The 24118-nt window shown below is 36.8% G+C and overlaps 1 protein-coding gene across 1 annotated transcript in view; it reads left to right on the top strand.

Moving 5' to 3' along the window:
* Positions 1-24118, top strand: part of BTAF1 (B-TFIID TATA-box binding protein associated factor 1) — a 71893-nt gene that overhangs the window by 11251 nt on the left and 36524 nt on the right. The window contains exons 2-18 of the mRNA XM_060768696.2: positions 3633-3756; positions 4591-4705; positions 4950-5096; positions 7208-7371; positions 7822-7958; positions 9287-9398; positions 10109-10177; positions 11561-11650; positions 12860-12955; positions 13052-13228; positions 15773-15913; positions 16044-16168; positions 18357-18477; positions 20093-20197; positions 20294-20443; positions 23412-23554; positions 23702-23876. Of these exons, the coding sequence (XP_060624679.2) occupies positions 3633-3756; positions 4591-4705; positions 4950-5096; positions 7208-7371; positions 7822-7958; positions 9287-9398; positions 10109-10177; positions 11561-11650; positions 12860-12955; positions 13052-13228; positions 15773-15913; positions 16044-16168; positions 18357-18477; positions 20093-20197; positions 20294-20443; positions 23412-23554; positions 23702-23876 (2191 nt within the window). The remainder of the gene's footprint in view (positions 1-3632; positions 3757-4590; positions 4706-4949; positions 5097-7207; positions 7372-7821; positions 7959-9286; positions 9399-10108; positions 10178-11560; positions 11651-12859; positions 12956-13051; positions 13229-15772; positions 15914-16043; positions 16169-18356; positions 18478-20092; positions 20198-20293; positions 20444-23411; positions 23555-23701; positions 23877-24118) is intronic.

Below are 24118 nucleotides of genomic sequence, written 5' to 3'. Positions count from 1 at the left end.
CAATCCCTCAGAAGAATTTACAAAACCCCATCCACTTCCCTAGGATATTGAAGCAGATTTTAGCAGATGGCAGCTGATCGACTATCTCATCCTACAAAACTACATATTGCCCCTCTCAACAGCATGAACCCATCTCTGTAATAGCTTTGAAAATATGGCTGAAGATTCAACACTTGGGGATCCAGGTTTGATCACAAGTGCCAGTAAAACATTTCTAAGGGACTGTGATGCCATGGGTCTGTTTATAAAAATGTTACTTGATTTACTTTGTGAATATGAGGTATGTTGGGAGGGGAGTTGGATGGACCATTGAAATGGAGGATGATTGATGGAATGTTTGAGAATATTTGCATAAAACAATTTGTGAATGACAGTTGGAAGTTTAGTTTGAATGAGAATCTGAATGGAATCACTTGATGATTCTCAAGGGACACTTAATAACTTACCTTTCTCCCAGTGCAGGACTCAAAGAAAATCTTCACACTGAGTGTTTCGGTGAGCTACCTTGAAGGTTTTACATTGGGGGCTTAAGAGTAAACCCCTCCCAAATCCCTAATTTGGTAGTCCAAGAAGTGGGATGGAAAGCTGAGACACCCACAGAGACCTATTCAGGGACAGGCAGGAATGCAACATAAAACATCACACCTTCAGACAAAGAAGCAGACGATAATCCACACAGATTATATCTGCCACGTTTATGATGTAAAGTTCTTTAGAAGGACACATCTGCTGAAGGAACAGCTATGTTAGGCTGCTACAAAAAAGAATTTACATTTTTTTTAAATACGAAAATTATAGCCGTGAATTTGATTGATAATAACCAAATGGTCAGTTTAACCCAACTTCTATGCAGATTGAACAACCTGTGCATAGCCAACTCTCATGCTGGCCTCAGAGTACAAAGAAATAAGTATTTATAACTAAAAGCCACATGTGAACAGTGTTTTGAACTAGGCTGTTTTTTGGTTGTTTTTGTTGTTGGCACAAGGGTCTGAGCTATATGGCTTCTTAATAAATTCTTTGAATGGTGGAAAATCATAAACCAAAACTAAATGAACGAGCTAGTTATGACAATTGTAAGCCATTGAGTTACTGCTTCAAGAAAGAATTGTTATTAGGATTGCTTTGATTCTCATTCCTTTTCTCGAAGAAACACAACCTTGCCTCAGTTCTCACTTCTCATTCTGTGCCTTGCCCTTTTTATCTTCATGAGAACAGTCAAAGCTGAAATGTTGAAAGTGCCTTTTGAGGGAAGTGATAACTAAATCTTGATACCATTGAGCACGTGGGATTGTGGGAAGAAGTAGATAATGAAATAAATCAAGGACAGAAGCCATGTGGACCTCCAGATGTTGTTGGATTGCAGTTCTCAATTCCTTGCCATTCGGTATGCTTGTTGGGGCTTCTGGGACTTTCATTCCAATAACAGCTGTGAGGCCCCAGCATTGCCAGTCATTATCTAGGCAGGTAGTAAAATCCCTTTGGAATCGGTGACACTTGGTTCTTAAGATTGTACTGCTCATTTTAAAATTAGGTGCTTCTACAATACAAATCAAATAGCAACCCAGCCATAAAACAAGTTTAAAAGACTACATTAAAAGACAGAGTAAAAACTTCTTATTTATCCAGTTAGCTGATATGCTAATTTTTCTTGTGGTGATGGCTTGCCCGCATTTTGCCTTTTGCATCAGCCTGGGGCAAAGGATTTTACCTCCCTGGGCCTCCTGCCACCTGAGGGGCTAGATCGATGCTATCCCTTAGCTGGGCAGTGTGCAAAGACTGTGTATGGGCGCAGATTGAGAGCGATGGTGCAGAGCGACCTCAAAGCCCTTCCTCCATTGGCGCTATCTTGGACAACTTGTTGTGTCTTTAAAAGTGTTCTTGGCTAGATTTATTTTCCTGTAAATAACAAATGTGAGATACAGAACTTGGAACTTCCATATCGGACTATCGGAGAGTGTGTTGGGTCATGTGTGGCTGGTTATGCAGGCAGACCTGGGGCGAGCCTGCAGCTGAGCACCTCTTACACTACAGTAAGAGGCGTGCGGCTGCAAGCACTGACAGGTGCGCGCTTTCCGGGCCTACCTGCATGCCCTGCCACACACACGCTTTCTTTCCAAGGAGAGAGTGGTGTGGTGTGCATGCAGACCTGGAAAGTGCGCACACCTGCCAGTGCTTACAGCTGAGCACCTCTTACTCTAGAGTAGAAACCGGGTAGTAGATGCCAGGTAAGAAGGACACACGCCAGGAAGGGGAGCCAGTGGGTGGGAAACTCCCCCCCCCCCCCGGCATGTGATTTTCAGGGCCTCGAACCAAAAGAACCAAAAACAACCCTCCCGATTTCAGAAGGCTCACAAAAAATTGATCGGGGGCCTCAACAAAAGCTGGGAAACGAAATGGGGCAAAGTTACCCCAAAAACACAGCCCTGCTAGATAATGTGCATTTATGTTGCTTAACACTATAAGGTTGTAATTGAATTTGGGCCATTTTCCAATTCTGCCCTCCCCCCTTTGCCAGGTCATACTGAGTACTGAACTACAAAATATTATTTAAATGTATCAAATAAAATGTTTCCTTGGATGTCTTCTTTCTATTCTGCTAGTTTTATCTGAGCATTAAAATAAGTCCCTTATGAAGTCTGTGAATTTGCTGCTGGCTTAAGATTGGTTTATATTTTTACTACATAGTCATAAAGTATATTTTAATCTGAAAGTAGCTTTGCAGTGCTTGTACTGTGTGGTTTTAAGAAAGCATAGAAATATCCCATAATTGGAAGAAGTAGACTCCTTTGTTCTTCAAACTATGCTGGCTTACTTGCTTTGAGCAGATACTGAGTATTTGAGTAGTTCTTTTCTTACTGTCAAGGATAAAAGTAGCATAGTTGTTCTGTCTTTTAAAACTGCATAGAAATACCTAACCTTTCCATGTTGTAAATCACCTAGATTATATCTCAATTCGTTAGTTAAATATCACACATTTCATTATTGGAGGCAGACAGATACAGAAAAAGAACTTATTGAACCAAGTTGTTACTCTATTCCAGCAATGGGAAGCCTGTCAATTTGACTGGTAACTTCTCCATATCTGGGCAGTGTGTGTGTGTGTGTGTGTGTGTGCGCGCGCGTGTGCGTGCGCGCAAGTAAGTTATCCTTTTTTAAATTGCCACATTGGTCAAAGGGCTACATGGCAGTTCATTTAATAATCCCCCTTTTGCCATTCCAAAATTTTTCCCCTTCTTCTAAAAACTGACTTAAAAATTGCATTTATGTAAAAGCTAAATTTTGGCATGGGTGAAACCCTGTGGCATTCAGAGTCTATTCTCTTATCTACTATGAACTTCCAAAAATTGGGTGATAATTAGGATAGGATAGAAAGGGAAAATAAAGACTATTACTTTAGTCATGTTTATCATTTCCATTTAACTCCTGGAAAGGTATGTGTGAATGAATTGTTCTGGAATAAAAATTCTCTGGTCCAATCTGACATATCGTAATAATCCAATCAGAAGTTGTAAATAATATAGGTGTACTAGTTATGTGCTTTGTAAAAAGGAGTGTTGTACAAGTGGTATCAAATAAGGTCAGTGGTGGGGGAAATATTTATGTAGTGTCCTTTTTGTCATCCATATTAGGCTTGATCGTCTCTTTATTTTACTGGATACTGGGACAACACCAGTAACGAGGAAAGCAGCTGCACAGCAACTTGGGGAAGTTGTAAAGCTTCATCCACATGAGCTAAATAATCTGTTGGCTAAAGTAAGTATTTTCTTGGGTGTTTTGATAAGGAAAGCAATGGGATTTTTCCTGTACATCTAAATAAGACTAAAGGAGATAAACATTTAGTTTATAATGGTTGTAGTGATTGTTCTAAATTACAGTATTCCATCTGCAGACTATCCAAATACATTTAATAGGGTACTTTCATTAATTTGTATGATAGATCATGCTTAGCATATCAGTCTGTCTGGCTACTTTTTATTTAATGAGTTGATTTTCTGTATTGAAACTATTTACTAAAATTACAAGTTCTAAAATATGTCGTTGTTATTAGACATTTAAGGAAATGTCTTTAGGTTGTTTTTAGAATATTACTAATGATTTCTCACTTTTTAAAATCACATAAGCAACTGACAAAGGTGAGCTATGCATACTTGTGCTTGCCATGCCACTGTCATTTCTATCCTCTCAGACACATTAATGTTTTGGGAAAATGTAGTGTTGGCAAGGGATGAAAGGTTGAGTTTCAGAAGCCTTATGCTGATATTTTATGTAAGAACAGGTATACCTTTAATGCCATCTAGGATATTCTCTATGCAACAAATCACAACATTCTGATAGAAAACAAAATCTAGGTTTCAAAGTCTATATTTTTGAAAAGAGGGAGAGAAAATGTATCTAATTTTGGCAGGTTATGAGGACCTTTGAAATTTATAAATGCAAATGGTTCTTTCACTGACCTCATATATTCCTGCCTCATTTTTAATCCAGTCCTCTTTATAAGACATTTAATGTTGTCCAGAATGGCTACTGAATGAGTGACGTATCCTTTAAAATATGTAATAACCAGTCTAATTTTTGAACATTTTACAGGTATTGATACACCTAAGAAGTACAAATTGGGATACCCGAATTGCGGCTGGACAAGCTGTCGAAGCAATAGTGAAAAATGTACCAGAATGGAACCCAACTCCACGCCCTAAACAAGGTGCTGTGTACAGAAATTGTTGTGAATTAATTAAAAAACATTCATCAAATTGTTTTTCTAAAACTGCTCTGCATTGAATAAATTGTTAAAAGAAAAAAAAGTAATACATTAAATCTAGTTCTTTAAATATTTTGTTAGCATCTACTTTTTCACCAAAACATTGCTAAAACAGGATTTAAATGCATTTTTGATCATTCTTCAGTTTGTATTGAACTCATTTTAAGTGTTTGCTGTCTTTATCTAGAACGTGGCTGTGAAAGTCCAATGGAAGAGTCAGCTACCTTTGATCGATTGCGATTTGATCGATTTGATATCTGTCGACTTTTAAAACATGGTGCTTCTCTTCTTGGATCTGCTGGTGCAGAATTTGAAATTCAAGATGACACATCTGGTATTTGTCCATTTAATACTTTACACTATGCATTTAAATAATATTTACCATGCATTATTGTATCCAGAACCAGCCAAAACATTTTATTGCTTTACACAAGGATTATATGGTGCCAATTCCCAATTCCATAGACTCGTGTAGCTTATTAGGGGATATAATCTTCCATTGTATCTGATACTGTGGTTATATTGGAATACTTCTGGGAAAAGGGAACGATTGCGAAGATAATACTATTGTCCCCTGCTATTTGCTGCTGAAAGAATGGAACTGTTTGTTTTAACTCAGTTCAATAGCTTTTATAGTACTTCCATTTATTGGAGATTTGAATTTTTGTCAGATTCTATAATTAGATTTCTAGTTGAGTTTGTACAACTCTGATATCAATTTAAGAATATTTTCCACATTCCTCCTGCTTTAAGATGGTAAACAAATGAAGAGACTGATAGCACACCCATGAATTACATTCTTATACACACTTAGAAAAACAAAATAATTTTTAGCAGTTCTATTACTCTTCCGTTACATTTTAAAACTACTTCACCCAGTACTTACATGGTTTGTAAGTCATGTCTCGTCACAGCCAAAAAAATGTACAGTGTATATTTCTAATGGATATCAAAGCTGCTATAAATAATCTTAACTTGTTATGTACTGAATTTGTTGTTTAAATAGTGAGTTACTGTGCTTTATGATTCAACTTCTAGATTATTATATTACTTATATTGTGGTTTCCGGCTACCATTGAAAGTTTTCCTAGGCAAAGTTCTGCTTTGGCCAGTGAAGAGAAGACACTCTTCACTGATTTACCCCTTCTATTTACAGCTACAGCTCTGGATGGGCATTATAATGCACTGGGTGGGCATTATAGAATGGGAAAAGTGAAATTGGTGAAGATCAGCTCTGTCTTTTTTGCATTAGCGCAGTGTTCCCACCCTTTGATCCTTCAGTTTTTTTGGCCTTCAATTCCCCGAAATCCCAGCTGTTTTACCAGCTGTTATGAATTGTATGAGATGAAGTTCAAAACATCTTGAAAACCAAAGGTTGGGAACCACTGCTGGATCTGGAGTTTCATGGACAGAATGAGCCCTTCCCAGTGAATATATACTCTGAATTTAAAACAGCAATAAAAACCGGTCTCTTCTGGCAGTCTTGTTCAGATTATTTTTAAATTATGAAATTTAAATTACTGATGGTTTATAATATGCATTAGTCTTATATGTTCTTTTAATTTAATGTTTTAGCTCGTGTATGTGTTAAGTGTTTTAACTGATGGTTCATGATGTGTTTTAATATGTTCTTCCCCACCTCGATGCATGAATATTAGGAAGAATTTCCTAACTGTGAGAGCTATTCAGCAGTGGAACTTTTCTGTTCCTGAGTGTGGTAGAGGCTCCTTCTTTTTAGGCTTTTAAACAGAGGCTGGATGGCCATCTGTCAGGGGTGCTTTGAATGCGATTTTCCTGCTTCTTTGCAGGGGGTTGGACTGGATGGCCCACAAGGTCTCTTTCAACACTGTGATTCTATGTAGATTAGAAGTTCTTGTTATTATTTGTGAGTGGTAGATTTTGAATCAAAACCACTGTGTGGCTGCAGTTTAGCATTGAGTTATTCAGTCCTGAAGCTACTTCAGCTACCTTGTCAGTACTGGTTTACTGCATACACTTAATAATCTGGAATAGTGAGGTAGCTTTTTCAAAATATTGGGCTTTCAATATATTTGACCTAATTGGTTTTGACAAAAAGTGTGCCTTGAAAACATTTGTGATGGAAATATGAATTTTAACAAAATTGAAGCATACTATTTAAAAGTCTGTTAATATCTATTAAATCTTCCAAAGAAACAGACATGTATCTCTTTAAATACTAAGGTAGTGCCAAAACTGAATATAATGCAGGTTGTGTTTTTAAAATTGGAGCATTATTTTATTTTCAATTCAAGTTTTCTACATCCATCAAAAGGCAGCCACTGAAGGTAAAAAGCACAAATAATCTTGATGATGTGTTTTGGGAGAAGTTTGTTACTTTTTTCAGTTTACTTCTAGAAATTGATATACATTCAGTGGTTTATTTTAGCAATTGATAGATATGGTGTTGTACTTTTCACTCTTAAGGGGACGTTGATCCAAAAGAAAGGATTGCAAGACAAAGGAAACTGCTTCAAAAGAAGCTCGGTCTTGATATGGGAGCTGCAATTGGAATGAATACAGAAGACCTCTTCAATGATGAGGATTTGGACTACATTCCTGCATCATCATTTCTTGTACACAAACAACCGGTAGGTAAAACTTTAGGCTGCTTGACTATAGAGACCTTTGTAAAGTGCTGCTGCTGTAATGAAGCACTGTGGTTTAAATATTATACTTATAATCATTTCAGTTTTTATGGAGATAACACATATCAAAATGTAAACATTTGTTGTATATTGTAAAAAAATAGTTTATATTATAAGCACTGAGCAATTTCTTACTGTTTTTAAGCTGCAGTTGGATAGGGTCGCTTGGATAATTGTGACTGGATAAGCTATTTCTGCTCTCACAGAGGTAGTTCCTGATTTTCAGTGATTGCCCCTTCCAACTACAGCCATATATGCTGTATTTTACAATCTTCCAGAAAGTTTTTTGACCCTTGCGAAGCTATTGAAAGGAAATAGGAGATGCTGTTTTACACAAGCATTGCTTATTATGATTTAAGACAGACTAGCCACTAAATCTTTGCATCTTTTCAGACTCTCCAGGCTGCTGAGTTGATTGATTCAGAGTTTCGAACTGGTATGAGTAGCAGACAAAAGAATAAGGCTAAAAGAATGGCCAAGTTGTTTGCAAAGCAGAGATCAAGAGATGCAGTAGAAACAAATGACAAGAGGTACTGTCACAGTTGAAAATTATTTGATTCATTGATTGAATACATGCTGATAAGTTACAAGAATAACAAATGGCATAAAATACAAATGGCACATTTCCATCTCTTTCCAAAACGCTGGGGTGAGTTTTTTCCAGTTATCTAAGGAAAATGTCACCATACAAGCCCTTGGGCTGAGAGTGGCGGTTAACAAGTGCAAATAATAAATAAATAATAAATAAAGCTTGATAAAACTTCAAAGTACACAGAAGTGCAAAAAAACGGGGACAAAAAGTAATCCTGCAATCTCACTCTTATTCTACCCCTTTGAGTAGACATTGAAGAATGACAGATGGTGAGGAAAGGTTCCTGGCTGAAAATACTTTACATTTTGTTGTAGGCACCATCTGAGTCTGAAAAGCAATCTCATTCATCAGTTCTTTTTCAGTACTCCAGAAATATATATATTGCACATTATGTTTTGTGCTTTCAAGTCATTTCTGACTTATAGCTACTGCAGCATGAATGTATTACAGGAGTTTCTGAGCAGAATGTTTTCCTCTGAGGCTGAGAGAGTGTGACTTGCCGAAAGACACCCAGTGCATTTTCATGGCTGAGCAGGGATTCAAACTCTAATCTCCCAGAGTCCTAATTAAACCACATTCTCTCTTTTCATTGTATAATAGCCGTCCCCTGCCACACGTTGCTGTGGCTGTCTGTGTATATGTGTTTTGTATGTGTATATATGTGGTTTTGCGCTTGCATTGTAATGTATTTTTATTTTTTGTCTTTTTAAGTCTCTTTTGTTGTGTTTTCCAGTGTTTTTTATGAGTGATGGTCACTCGTTGGCCTGATCAGTATCTTGTGTCCAAATTTGTCGATTCACCAGTGGTTTTGAGTTACGTTAATACCACAAATGAATATTACATTTTTATTTATATATTATTCAATTATATTTCATAATTGGAAAACAATTCTTAAGAAAGTGTTCAATCTACAAATAATAATTGTCTTTCACTAGAACTTGAGCTTTTTTGCAACATATAATGCCAGATTATTACCTGTTTTCTTTCTCTATATTTTCAAAACGTTCTGATTGATATTAGTAAATATGATAATTTCCCCCATGTATTCAAAGCAAGTACCGCATAGTTAAACAGGAAATAACACTTTCAAACCAGGAACACAAAATTTTGTTACACTGTGTCACAGATTTACATTTTGTCTCAGATGTTACTCTGGTGTCAATTGAGATGGTTTTGAGATATTTCTGTATGCCTACAATGTATTATTAATGTTTTGTTAAGTGGTGTTACACAACATCTCACAAATACTTAAATCTTTTTTTGAAGCAATGATAGCACTGATGGAGAACCAGAAGAAAAGAGGAGAAAAATTGGAAATGTTATCCTCAGTCAACCAGCATCTGACACCAAACTCTTGGTAGAGAATATTCCAGAAGAGGTACAGAATACATTCATAACAAATTCAAGTTATATCAAAAACTCACTGCAGTGATTAACTGAGGTCTAAATCATATTATTAGTTCCAACTAGAGTAGATCACTGAATTAGTGAAATTTGTCTTAAGTGTGGACCTAGATAACCCGGTTCAAAGCAGATATTGTGGGATTTTTCTGCCTTGATATTCTGGGTTGTATGGCTATGTGGAAGGACCCTTAGTGGTTCAACTGTAGTTAGGACTAGCACTTGATTGTAAGACATTAATAGCTTGGACTTACAGTAACTAAACTCTATAATCAGTTATACACCTGAGCTTTCCCCCATTGAAGGTAATAGGACTTGAGTAATGTGATTGCAGCATTCTAGATGCTTGCAACATGGAAACTGGTTAAGGCATCAGGATGATGTGGAAGTTATATTTTCCTGTCCTTCTGGGTTTGTTCTGTGTAAAAGGATGGAAAGGTGACTAGGAGTGAAGAAAGGGATTTTTAAAAATGCGCTCATCATGATATTTTTTAGCAACCATTTAAAGAGACTCAACTTTCTTTCAAATGTTCACAACGAAAAGTTAGTTTCTACTGCATCTCTTGATCTCTTTGTTCAAAGTGTAGGCTAAGGTTTAATGTAGTAAAATGTAATCAAGATAGTTTATCTTTTAAGAAATAATTTGGAAGCTAAGTCTTCTTAGGGTGTTTTTTTTCTCTCTTTTAGACGAATGAATGGCCTCTCGAAAGTTTTTGTGAAGAAGTGTGCAATGATCTCTTTAATCCATCGTGGGAGGTAAACGTTTCTCTTAACTGTCTTCAGTCATATAGGATTGAAAGGAAAAATTATTTTATCAAAATGCTTGTGGTGCATTTCTGATTTAGTAAGGACACCAGTTTTATTTGCTCAAATAAAAGAGTAGTACAATTGTATTGATTTTTTTGCACAAAGATTTAATGATTTATCAGTAAATAGACACGCAAGACCAATAATACGTGATTCAAACATTGCATATACATGCAGTGGTTGCACAGGCATCAGTACTGTGAGTGCCAAATCTTTCTTCAGATACCATAACCAAACTATAGTTTGGTCATTAGAAAATTGCTTTACTTTTGAACTTTTCTCACTGCAGATTACCTCATCAAGCTTTTGGTTTGCTGCAGTATCTATAAAATATGTATGTGTTTTGGAAAGCCTTTCCATTGTTGCATAGCACTTTAGTTCATGATTTAAGAAGCCCAATGACCTACAGGCTTTACTGTATTTTAGAAATTTTAAACTCTTAATTTTATTAATTGGTGTTGTCCATTGTTTGTATTCATTTAATTTATGTATTGTCCTGGTGCTGTGTAATTTTATTCTTCTTTGTGGTACCTTGAGTGCTTTTGTGAGCTGCCCTGAGTCCCTTTTGGGAGATGGGGCAATGTATAAATAAATTATTATTATTATTATTATTATTATTATTATTATTATGTGGACTTTTAGCTACAGTCTCCCTTCACATTTGCATTTTTGACTTTTACAAATTGGATTAGTCAAGGATTTGATTTAAGGTGTTGTTTTTTTTTCTGGTGATCAAGTTTCTGTTGTCAGCTTCCTCCTCAGCTTCCTCCACTCATGCTGGAGGATCTAGAGATTTTTAGAGATAACATCTCTAGAAATCTCTAGATCCTCCAGTGCAATTCTATAACCAGCTTCCGGTGGGAGTTGACCAAAAAATTCTAGAAAACCTATAAATTACTAGAAAGATGTTGTATCAGGTTAAAAAAATAGCAATTTCTTTATTTGTAGGTTTTCACCTTCATGGAGGTTCTGTGCCCCTAATAAATAATATAATAATAAAACTTTATTTATACCCCGGCACCATCTCCTCAAGGGGACTCGGAGCAGCTTACATAAGGCCAAGCCCGACAACACATCAATAAAACAAAACACTATAAGCAAAAACAATACAATTAATATAACTCACATATAAACAGTAGCACACAAGGATTTAAAAACCCTAACCCTAGCAAATGCGGAGGGTCTGACTGAACCCTTTTTATTTTGGGTGATTTGGTGTTTAAATATTTGCTTGTGTATTCCTGCATGTCAGGGCTAGGACTGGATGCCCCTTGTGATTTCTTCCAACTTTATGATTCTATGTATCTGAACTGCATTTTAATGGCTTTTCAGATTCGGCACGGTGCAGGTATTGGACTGAGAGAAGTACTTAAAGCACATGGAAAAAGTGGAGGTAAAATAGGAGACAGTACTTTAGAAGAGGTAAGAATAGTATGCAATCCTAGATAAAGTCTAGTCCGCACTGACACAGTTGCAGTGCTAATTGTTCAGCTCCTCTGTGTCTATGCTTGTATGGTTAAAATGTGGAGACAGATTGCTAAGGGAAGTAGAATACTAGGGAATTCCATCATATGTTAAAATGAGCATTTTTTTGCAATCTTGTAATTACTTGTTCACACCTCCTACCAACCTGTTATCAAACTTAGAATCAAGGACTGTATTTTTAGCAGTAAAACATTGCTTTTTCTTTTTTTAAAATGCTGTCATTTGTTGTTTATTCTTGGGGGCTTATAACAAGATAGTGGTAGTCACATAAAAAACTTGACATTGGTCTCACCATGTAATCCAGGGGTCCACAAACTAAGGCCTGAGGTCTGGATAGAGCCCTTCAAGGTCATTTACCCGGCCCTCGCTCAGGGTCAACCTAAGTCTGAAACAACTTGAAAGCACACAACAACAACAATCCTATCTCATCAACTAAAAGCAGACTCGCACTTCTTATTGAAATACCAATAAGTGTATATTTGATAAAATTGTTCTTCATATTAATTATTGCATTGTTTTAAAGTGGGTTTTTTTGCACTCCAAATAAGATATGTGCAGTGTGCATAGGAATTCACTCATGTTTTTTCAAATTATAATCAGGCTCTCCAACAGTTTGAGGGAGTGTGACCTGGCCTTCTGTTTAAAAAGTTTGAGAACCTCTGATGTAATCAAATTGACTGGTAGAAAAAATTGTGCTGCTTGCTATTTTTATTTCTGGAATGTGTATTACCTTTTAATGTTCTTCATGAATGTGAATTTAAATAAACAGCTCTGATGGAAAAGAGCAAAGAAATGCCTGACTTAATCCTCAGGTTTTTTCATTGGCTGCTTTTTACATGCTAGAAGACTAAAAAATAATGCCAGTCACTTGCAGCCTAAAATGATACTTTATAAACTTTGAATTCTAAATGTTTGTTCTCTTGCTGGTATAAGACAGTCCCAAGTCTGTGGTTGCTCTTCATTAGTATTCTTTTAGTGTCTAGGTCATAGAATGGGCGTGTCTTTATCTTGGTTTTATTAATTTAATAACATTTGTTAAAATATTCATTTAGTTCCATCAGTAAGATGAGGTAACACTTATTTTTATGTCTTGCAAAATATGTAAACATTTCAGCTAATTAAAATTTTTATTGTTTTATCAAACAGATGTTTCAACAGCACCAGGACTGGCTGGAAGACTTGGCTATCAGACTTCTTTGTGTATTTGCACTAGACAGATTTGGTGATTTTGTTTCAGATGAAGTAAGTATCAATATTGAAAGTCTGCTGTGTGTACAGGGGTTTACTTTTGGCTTGTCTTTCTACTATTCTGTTTATTGCTGTTGTTTTTGATTTTAGGTTGTGGCACCAGTGCGAGAGACATGTGCACAGACTTTGGGAGTGGTACTCAAATACATGAATGAAAGTGGAGTTCATAAAACTGTGGCTATCTTGCTGAAGTTACTTGCACAAGAGCAGTGGGAAGTGAGGCATGGTGGTCTGCTGGGGATAAAGTATGCGTTGGCAATTCGTCAGGTATGGTTTTAAGTTTCATCAGGATGTCGTAGTTCGATCCATTATTCCAATTAGATGTGGAACTATCCCATTGTGCCGAAGCATATGTATGAATGTTTTAGCCAAGTAAAGTCAGTAGGAAGTCTTGTATGCTTAATCACAACATTTGGGTTGCATGAGGTTCTGCATTCATAGATTTTTCCACCAAACTGTTTTGTAAATATATTTTTAATCCCATATCCATACTGTAATTGTACAGTAAGTGACACCATTTTTACTCACCATTGTATGGAATGGGACTTGAGCATCCACAGATTTTGGTATTCACAAGTGGAGAAGGGTCCTAAAACAAGCCCTAGTGGATAGCAAGGGCTGACTATAGTTATTTTAGCAATTTATTAAACATCTATAAATGGACCCCCCCCCCCCCAATGTTCTGTAAATTCTGGAACTGCATGTTTTTTTAAGATTCTAAATATGCCTTCCACTAAAGTAATTTTTCAGTCTCTGGCCCATTATGAATTTTGGTGTGTTCTTAAGCCATTTCCTCTCATCACTCACTGGATCAGTTGGGCTTCTCCCAGCCTCTCATGGTCCCACATTCTCCTGTTGCAAAGCAATGACAAAGGGATAGTAATCTCAGTGGAGATTGCATGGTGGAATATATATTAAAAACTAACACCTCTGTGATAGAGTTGGCCCGAATCACCATTAACAACAAGATTCATAGTTTTCATGTAATTTCCGAAGACAGAAAGGGAAAGAGAGAGACAAAAAAACCCCCAGTGAAATGAATTCAGAGAGACGATATTTTCGGAAAGAGTTAAGTCCACAAAATACCTGAGGCAGGAGGATCTGTGACTTCTCTTTCTCTCCTTAGCAGAATAAGCCTCCTCCATTTTTTCTTGGAAAGTTACCTCCTCTTCCAGAGAGGGCCCTTAGAACTCACTTTCCCAGTGGTACTAGCATAGGGTGGCCATTGCAAGTTCGTCTTGGAGCATGATGCGAGTTGAAGTTGCTCTCTGTCTCCCCCTCTCCCCCCCCCCCCCAGCTCTCAACCAATAAAAAGCCCGGTCATGTCCGTGTTCTGATTGGCTGAGAATGGACACAACCGGCGACTACAATTCCCAGAACCCTCTCTTGCAGTTTGTCTTATTTTTTAAAAATGTTAAATTTAAAACTTAAAATAATTCTAAAACATCTTGGCAGGTCTGCAGTTATAAAAAGGATCTACAACTGAGGTAGACAGATAGGCCTTAAAATGGCTTGAGGATTGAGCCTTAAAGTTTCCCATTTCAGCCAATGGGCCAAATCTTTGCCAGATGAAATGGAAAACACCCCTCCCCTTTCGGGTAACTTGCTGGTAAACGAAAAGAGGGGTCAAACGAAAATGGACCAGAAAACGATATGCCTTTTGGCCCGAATGCACATGACTACTCTGTGATCCTGAGAGCCCACTTCCATATTGTTGCTTATTCCTGGTAGTATCTATGAAGAAACAATAATTCAGTGTATTGTCGAACAATATTTCCATTCAGGATTGCTGGAATGCGGATGGAAACGTTTCCTACCTCTTCCAAGTAATCCCAAAATTTCAGTATACAGTAATGGGGAAAGTAAATTTCCACATCTTATGTCAGAAGATACACATATGGAAAATGTATGCTCAATAACGTGATAGGGAGTAAAAGTACATATATGTTGAGATGCCAGGCATGTATGAGCACACTCCAGTGTGTGCTCTCTAATTTCCTAGTACATGCCAGATGTGACCCTTAGGGTTGTGAAGAGATTGTGTATCCTTGGCTGAAGCAGTCTCTTGTTTTTTAAAAACCTTATTTGTGATTTGCCCATTTTACTTAGCTAAAGAAGACATTTCCATCTTGTCTTTTCTAATAATAAAATAAAATATATTGTATATACATATATTTATGATATTATAATGTAATACAATATAATACTAGTAATAATAAAATATTATAATTATAATTATATATTTACATTACATGTAATATTATTAATAATATTACAATATAATGGTATAGTGCAATGTAGCAATATATAATGCTGATATTGTACTATGCTAATAATATAATATATTGTATGAAAATAGATATTATAAGCCGCTCTGAGTCCCCTTCGGGGTGAGAAGGGTGGCATATAAATGCCGTAAATACATAAATAAATAAGTAAATGACACAGCATGCCCTTGTTCCTTAGCTACAATTTGCAATATCCCTTTTCCAGTGTCTTGTTTACAGTCTGGCCCTGTCTTACGATAGTTGTCACCATAGGTTTCGAGTATTGTTCTGAGTTTTAAATTGTTGTTTTATATGCTATATGTTCTACTATTTTGCATTGTACTATGTGTTTATTTTATGCTCTGTTTTAGACACTTTGTGCCATATGTAATCGGGTCCGAGTCCCTTCAGGGAGATGGAGGCGGGGTACAAGAATAAAGTTATTATTATGGTAAATTGTATTTAAAAAGTCATAGGGTCTACTACACACTTAAAAGTGGACTTTATCTTTTGATTTTAAGCCTCCCACTTCTTACTTTTGCAGGACTTAATTGATACTTTATTGCCAAAAGTCTTGCCTGCAATAACAGAAGGTCTACAAGATCTAGATGATGACGTTCGAGCTGTTGCTGCAGCATCTTTAGTACCAGTGGTGGAAAGCCTTGTCCACCTTCAGCCAGAAAAAGTGAGTCAAAGTACATTGACACTAATGATATAGATATAGGTACACATATGTATATATTCATTGTTTGTGTTCTAAACAAGATTACAAGGACTGAAAGTTACTTTGTCTTGTGTCTGTATTTAAATTTTAGGTTCCCTTTATTCTTAATATTTTATGGGATGCACTCTTAGATCTTGATGACCTCACAGCTTCCACAAACAGCATCATGACCCTTCTGTCATCCCTCTTGACTTACTCTCAGGTCCAAAAATGCAGGTAATCTAGATAGAAGCGTTCTTACCCTTTTCTTTCATAGCAGCTCAAATGTGATTTTTGCTTGATAGGAAAGCATTCATAGTAGATTTGCATGTTTTAGCCTTCATATAATACATTTTATGCTAAATTTCAGGCATGTATGATCTGGAAATGTAGGAGGATTTAAAAGAAAGGATTAAAAATGCTGCAAAAGGAGCAAGATTTGATGAGGGAAAGATTTCTCAGTTTTTATGCATATATTTTAGTGCCTTCTCAGGAAACTTAGCCTGAAATGTTGACGTTAATGACAAAATATAAGATGGGATGCAATAAACAGGAGAAAAGGAAAAAAGTAGATAGTAAGATGGCTTTTGCTCCTTATGTCTGGCCTTAGTCTTGTAGTTTCTACTAAACAATAAATATATGGTAAAGTGCTGCTACATAATAATTATTATTTTAGTTTTTATCCACCTCTTCTTGAGGCAGGTTACAACATAGTTAAAACACATAATCTTTGTAAACATTCTATAACATTCACATATTAAAATATTTCTATAAAATTCATGTTAAAATACATAGAATAAAACACAAGACGCGAGTTTAAAATTCATGATTAAAACTGACTGGATAGGTCTGCTGGAAGAGAGAGGTCTTCAATTGTGTGTTAAATTTCTGACACCTGATTTAACTATTTGAGCTCTTCTGGCAGAGCGTTCCATAGCCTTGAGGCAACAGATAAAAAGATCCTCAGAGTGATTTACATAAGGGATGCTTCTACATGCATGAAGGATTTGGCACCTAGCAAATAGCAACCTACCCCCACTTTATGAAATTATTTTTTAAAAGGAAGGTCTGACTCAGTAAGTAAGAGTAATACCCTTAAGATGGCTGCCAAGCTAATCAAAGGAAAGGGAAAAATAAAACACCTGAGATGCCCATTAGAGCTCTGAAATGGAAAAGAATGGCCCAGATGACTGCTGCACTGAGGCCGACGAAAGGGAAGAATTGAAAATGATTTAAATTACTTTCAGTGATAGTGAGACAAAAGATATTCAGTCAGAAACAGCAAATAGACCGTCCAAAAAATTGCAGCATGGTAGATTGAGGAATATATTTTCCTTGTGTGCCTAAACAATAAAATGTTGAGTTGCTGTGAGTTTTCCGGGGTGAATGGCCACGTTTCAGAAGCATTCTGTCCTGACGTTTCATCCACATCTATGATAGGTATCCTCACAGGTTGTGAGGTCTGTTGGAAACTGGGCAAGTGAGGTTTATATATCTGTGGAATGTCCAGGGTGGGAGAAGGAACTCTTGTCTGTTTGAGGCAAGTATGAATGTTGCAATTGGATACCTTGATTAGCATTGAATGGCCTTGCAGCTTCAAAGCCTGGGGGAATCCTTTGTTGGGAGGCGTTAGCTGGCTCTGATGGTTTCATGTCATGCATTCCTCGTTTTGTTAAGTGTTCCTCTTTATTTACTGTCCATATTTTAGAGTTTTTTTAAATACTGGTAGCCAGATTTTATTCATTTTCATGGTTTCAAGCATACTCTGCCAAGTTAGCAGCCATGTCAACAACCTTCTCAACTAACACCTCTTTGCAGAGCTGTTACTTGGGGCACTCTTTCTTCTTTTACAAAACAAAAATAGACTCAACATATACTTTTTCAGCGCATCTGTTGGCTCTCTGCTCATCCAGAGAAACCCTGGGCCTCCCTAAACTACAAACCCCAGAATTCTGCAAGAGGCAGTCACAGTATTTAAAGTGGATTAAAATGGATAAATACTTAAATGTTATGAGGCCCAAATTAGAGAGCGGTTTATATAACTACAATATGTTCTTGTCTCGACATGCTTCAGTTTCTGTATCCCCAATCAATCACAAAATTTCTTATTTTGTGTATTTCAATGTAATGAATTTTTCCCCTTTCTCAGTATCAGATTAGTAAAAAACTTTTTCTAATGTGGGAAAGTGAAAAGATCAATAGTATGAGTAAGGTGAGAGAGACCTCGCTTGAAATCTTGGGAACACCGTTGGACTGTCTTTTTACCTTGTGTGCTATAATTTCTTAATATCAAAAGTTTATGATATATAGAATGTATTTTTCTTGTTAATAAAACATTAAAACATTTTTATTTAAAACATTAATATTAATTGAAAAACATTTTAACTTTTTCTTCATCATTTATTTTCTTTCCATTGCACCCCAGTATTCAGCAGTCCCTTACAGTTCTAGTACCCCGTGTATGGCCATTCCTACATCATACAATATCTTCTGTTCGAAAAGCAGCATTAGAAACTCTGTTTACCCTCTTGTCTACTCAAGATCAGGTAAGAGTGATGTTACAGTGAACTTGAAAAGAAAATAAGTTTGCATGTACTTAATTCCGGTTATGCTTAAATCTTATGGGATATACTATATATCCTATATTTAATTACTGTATTCTTTCCTTTGAAAGGGGTAAAGCATTTTACTATAGTATTAAAATTTCACAATCCAGAAACATTTCAAAACACAATTAAAGCAGTATGCAAATACAATCTTTTAAAAAAGCGAATGAATAGGGATGGGGAAGAGCGAAGAAAATGAATGAATGCATGCATTCAAACACACCAGGGGGCAAAGGAGGAGAAAAAGAGAAATTGTGGTTAGCGGATCCCTCGTTCTCAGAGTATGATGGCTTTCCAAGTGTAGTGTCTTGGTAGTGGGTCCTTAGGTGACAGTAGAGCGCTATTCTTGATCCGCCTATTCTTCCACGGTGAGGGCATTGGTTTCCAGATGGAAGACGGTTCCGGTCTGGGTTGGCTTGACATGCCTTCCTCTTGGCACATTTCTCCCTTTCGCCCTTCATTCGTTCCTCTTTGAATTCCGCAGCACTGCTGGTCACAGCTGATCTCCAGTTAGAACACTCAAGGGCCAGGGCTTTCCAGTTATCTCTTTAGTGTCTTTGCCACAGTTTTTAAGATTATCTTTAAGCCTATCTTTAAATCTCTTTTCCTGGCCACCAAAATTCCGTTTTCCATTCTTGAGTTGGGAGTATAGTAACTGCTTCGGGAGATGGTGATCAGACAACGTGGCCAGTCCAGCGGAGTTGATGGTGTAGGAGCATCCCTTCAGTGCTGGTGGTCTTGACTACTTCCAACACACTGACATTTGTCCGCCTGTCTTCCCAAGAGATTTGCAGGATTTTTTTGGAGGCAACACTGATGGAAACATTCCAGGAGTTGAGTGTGACGTCTGTAGACAATCCATGTTTCACATGTAACAGGGTTGGAAGGACAGTGGCTTTATAAACAAGCACCTTGATATCCCTATGGATGTCCCGATCCTTAAACACTTTCTGCTTCATTCGGAAAATGCTGCACTCGCAGAGCTCAGGCAATGTTGTATTTCAGTGTCAGTGTTCACTTTTGTGGAGAGGTGGCTGCCGGGGTAGCGGAAATGGTCAGTATTTCCAAACGTTACACAATTAAGCTGTATTTGTAGCATTACAGAGGGATTGGTTGGTGCTTGCTGGAAGGACACTTTGGTTTTCTCAATGTTCAATCAGAGGCCGAGCTTCCTGTATGCTTCTGCAAAAGTATTTAGAGTGGCTTGTAGGTCTTCTTCTGAAGGCTTACAGACTGTGTTATCATATTGGAGTTCTATAACAGATGTTTTGACCTTCGTTTTGGCTTTCAATTTGCTTAGGTTAAATAGCTTGCTATCTGTATATATGTATGTGTGTGAGAGAGAGAACAAGAAGGAGAAAACAAGGAAGTAGGAGCTAACAGAAGAAAGCAGAGGTTAAAAAAGGAGACAGGACAGAAATGCCAAGTATCTTTATCTCCCCCCTCCCCCAAATAAAAACCCTTGTCAGCACTATAGGCTGAAGAAATTCATGTTAGGTTCCAACTTACTTTGTTAAAAATAATGAACTTTGATGCTCTCTTTTTCTTTTGTTAGGATTCTGCAACTTGGCTTACACCCATTTTGCAAGACATGTTAAGACATATCTTTCAGTTCTGTATTTTAGAAAGTAATCAAGAAATTCTGGAACTAATACATAAGGTATGTATCATTGTAGAACTTAAATTCACTCTGCCTGTAAATACATGTGAATGTTTGTCCCTGTGTATGATTGTCTTTTTTTCCTTCTTTTTGTAGGTGTGGCTTGAACTGTTAAGCAAGGCTACTGTACAATACGTAGTAGCAGCTGCGTGTCCATGGATGGGAGCTTGGCTCTGCTTAATGATGCAGCCTTCTCATTTGCCTATTGATTTGAATATGTTGCTAGAAGTGAAAACTAAACTGAAGGTCAGAAAAGAAATTGTAATAGACAATATCATTACAACAATATTGTTTTTAATACCATATCAGCTGGAATTGAATACTTGTAACACCACAACAGGCTTTTCTCTTAATTTAATAAATTCAGGATCACAGTTGTTACTATATTGATTTAGATTTCCCTTCCCCCCAAGATTTTGACTAAAGGAGCCATAACTTCTGTCAGTCATTATACATTGGCACTTTACTTAACCTTGGCCTAAGCATGCAAATCCAGTACTTAAAAATAATAGCATGGGCAATTATATAACATTGTCATCTTTAGTCTTAAAAACGTCTGAATTACTATTAAATGGCCAAATCATCTTTTAAAATTACTGATTACGTAGTCTATATCATAGTGTTTATGTTTATTGTTAATTCTGTAATGTCTTTGTAGGGTATACATAGCTGTACGTGTATTACGTATGTAAAGTATAACGTATTTTTACACCTTATATCCAATATGCTTTCCTTCTATTCTTTCATTCCCTCTGATAGCAGTCTTGAGATAAAAAAGATTGAACACAAATATTTAATAAATTCATGTCAAAAGCATTACATAAATAAATAAGTTCAAAACTGGTAAAATAGAGGGATCACAAGCGGCTAAATAGTTTTAGACAAAAAACAGGCAACAGCAACTGCATTGTCTGTAGCTTTAAACAGTTCTTCCTCTGAGTCTGGGGCGCAATGCCAGCTAGGTGTAGGTTTAAGACATCTGGGGTTAGTAGCCAGAAATCATTTCTGCCAGCAAGCAAGTCTATAGATGTACTTGGGAGCAGAGTTGCTCCCTTGCCACACTTTACACAGAATTAAAGATAAAGGCTTGTGATGCAGAATTAAAGATAAAAGTTTGTTCTCCATAAGCCTGAACCTCATACATATCTGTCTTCTGAGGCCACTGACCCTTCTCCCCTAATATGGCCCAGCATAACTGTGTAAAAAAACCTGTTTTCAGTGATACGGTTAAAAAGTTTAAAAAGAGATGGCTGCTAGATTTTCTCCAGATCCTTTACAATTGTTTTTAGTGTGGGTTTTATTGTAGTAGAAAAGCCAGGCCTCCACATTCATTGGGTTTAAGGACACTGTGAAAGTGAGAAACGTGATGGTATATCTCTGTAAAAATTTCTAGGTGCTCCAGGACAACTCTGTGGTCAACTTCTGATGGAAGCTGACCATACAATTGCACTAAGGGGCCTAGACAAGACATTTCTGTGATGAACATTTTAATCATATCCACAAATGTGGAGGACCGACTATATTTGCAGCATTTATGTGCCACCCTTCTCATTCCGAACAGGACTCAGAGCAGCTTGCAAGATACATATATATACACACACATACATACATATAATACATTATACCATTAGCACAGTACAATATCAGCACTATACATTACTATATTGTACTATATAATTATATTGTAATATTATTAGTAATATCAAATGTAATATAAAATATATAATTATAATACATTATTAGTATTATACTGTATTACATTTTAATATTATAAATATTATATTATATACAATATATTATATTATATTACATTATATATTAGCATAGCACAGGAGACAAGGTGGAACTGTCCCCTGGCCTCCCCTGTCTTTACTCTGGCTCAGAGCGGCAGTTGGTGCTGAGGAGAGGGGTCTCCCCCCAACTACTACTAGTAGTAGTACTCATAACAGGAGCTTTTCAGGCCTCCCTGGGAAGGGAGTTCCTGAACTCAGAGGCATCCACCAAGAAGGCCCTTTTTGGTTTTCCCACCAACTATGTTTACAATCATCTCGCATTTGGTCAGTCTGTTTCATATGTTCATTAACTAGAGGACAGGACAAAGAAATGTAGTCTTTTTCTGGTAAGTGTGAGTGAGAGAATCTAGTTGCAAACAGCATTGTAACATGCATCTCCTCTTACATGCGTAGTAGAACCTTGCTATCTGTCCTACCATCTTCAAAAGCACAATTGGTGGAGACGAGAGGCCAGGCCTTCTCAGTGGTGGCTCCTTGGCTGTGGAATTCCCTCCTCAGCAACACCATGCAGGCCCCATGTCTTCTAGTTTGTAGAAAAACACTGAAGACCTGGCTTTGCACACAAGCATTCGAAGAATAATTTACTATGGGTTTTGATATGGTCTGAATAAAGATTATGTACAAAGAATTTGGATGAATTGAACTACGTATTTTATATGTTAATTTGTATACTGTTTTTATGTGTTTCATATTGACTGTTGATTGGTTTTGACTGAGGAGATGTTTTTGTAGTTTATTGTTAATTTTACCGGCATTGAATTTTTGTTGGAGTTGGTGTAAGCCATCTTGAGTCCCTTATGGGTGAGAAAGGTGAAGTAGAAATGAAATAAAATGAAATAAATAAAGGGGAGAGTGAGTAAATTCTGCCCTTCAATCAATGTGCAAGGCTTCCTTGTTCTTAAAAACAATCATGCAATTGACAATTGTTTAGAAGACAAGTATTTTCAAGCAGTTGGAGGAAAGCTTGAGGATAGCTGCTCAGTCCCAGAAAAAGCGATCATGCAATTAGAAGGCAGAATAAGTTGTAGGATCTTGCTATCTTTAAAGGTCATTGAGAATGGTTTGAATACTTTTCATTGGCTTTTATTATTCTTTCTCATTTCAACAGTTTGACACACAAATCTATACTCTGCCACCAGTACTTGCAAATATCCAAGCAAGTAGTTAGTCTTGGCTGTTGATGTCAAGATCGTTCGAGTATTGATTATTAGTGGTATGAGTTTCCTCGTTGTGTGAGAAGAGTTTGGAACGAAAGACTAATGGTGTGGGTTCTAGAGTGGTCTCCAAAGGTTCAAGTAGAATAATGTGATAAAAATAATATGCCCTGCCAATGTTTGTAGCTGAGCTTTAATGCCAACAAATATTATATGTGGAATTAAAGGGGACACTCACCTTAAAAACACCTTGTATCTTTTTTACAGGAAAAGATCGGTGGCAAAGTGCGGCAAGGGCAAACCCAGACTAAAGAAGTGATACAAGAATACATTGCTGGTGCAGAAAGCATTGCTGAAGATCCAGCAACCAGAGATTATGTTGTCATGAGAGCCAGGATGATGGCAGCAAAGTTAGTTTATTATTGAAATTCTTAAACAAAATGTTTAAAAGTTTATAGACAAGATAAAATGCTCAAGTATAATAGCTCAAGTTAAAATGGTTCAGAACACTGTGTTACTTGAAATGTAACTAATATAAAATTGATTGTTGTTTTCAGATTGCTTGGAGCACTCTGCTGTTGTATTTGTGATCAGAGTGTGAATGCCATCTCCCAAGAAATAAAGCCAGCTGAATCACTAGCTCAGCTATTGCTTTTCCACTTGAATTCCAAGTCAGCTTTGCAGAGGTTTAGTGTCGCATTAGTAATCTGTGAGTGGGCTGCCTTGCAGAAGGTAGGACACTTGCTGCTGTGAAAACGACATTGTTTTAAAATGTAAATCTTTTTGCCATGGTTCAGCATGCTTAAGTTATAATTTTGCAACAGATTACATTTCTAATGTTGATAGGTGAAATGCAAAATTACTCATTTTCAGGTTGAAAATGTGTAATTTCCAGAACTTGAAGCACAGCAAGCAGGGACCAAAAATATTTTCATACATGCAGAGAGTGAGGCTGTTTTTTTAAAAATAAATAA

Source organism: Anolis sagrei, chromosome 3 (genome assembly GCF_037176765.1).
Source record: "Anolis sagrei isolate rAnoSag1 chromosome 3, rAnoSag1.mat, whole genome shotgun sequence".
Lineage (NCBI taxonomy): Eukaryota > Metazoa > Chordata > Lepidosauria > Squamata > Dactyloidae > Anolis > Anolis sagrei.
This window is presented reverse-complemented; position numbering and strand designations above follow the sequence as displayed.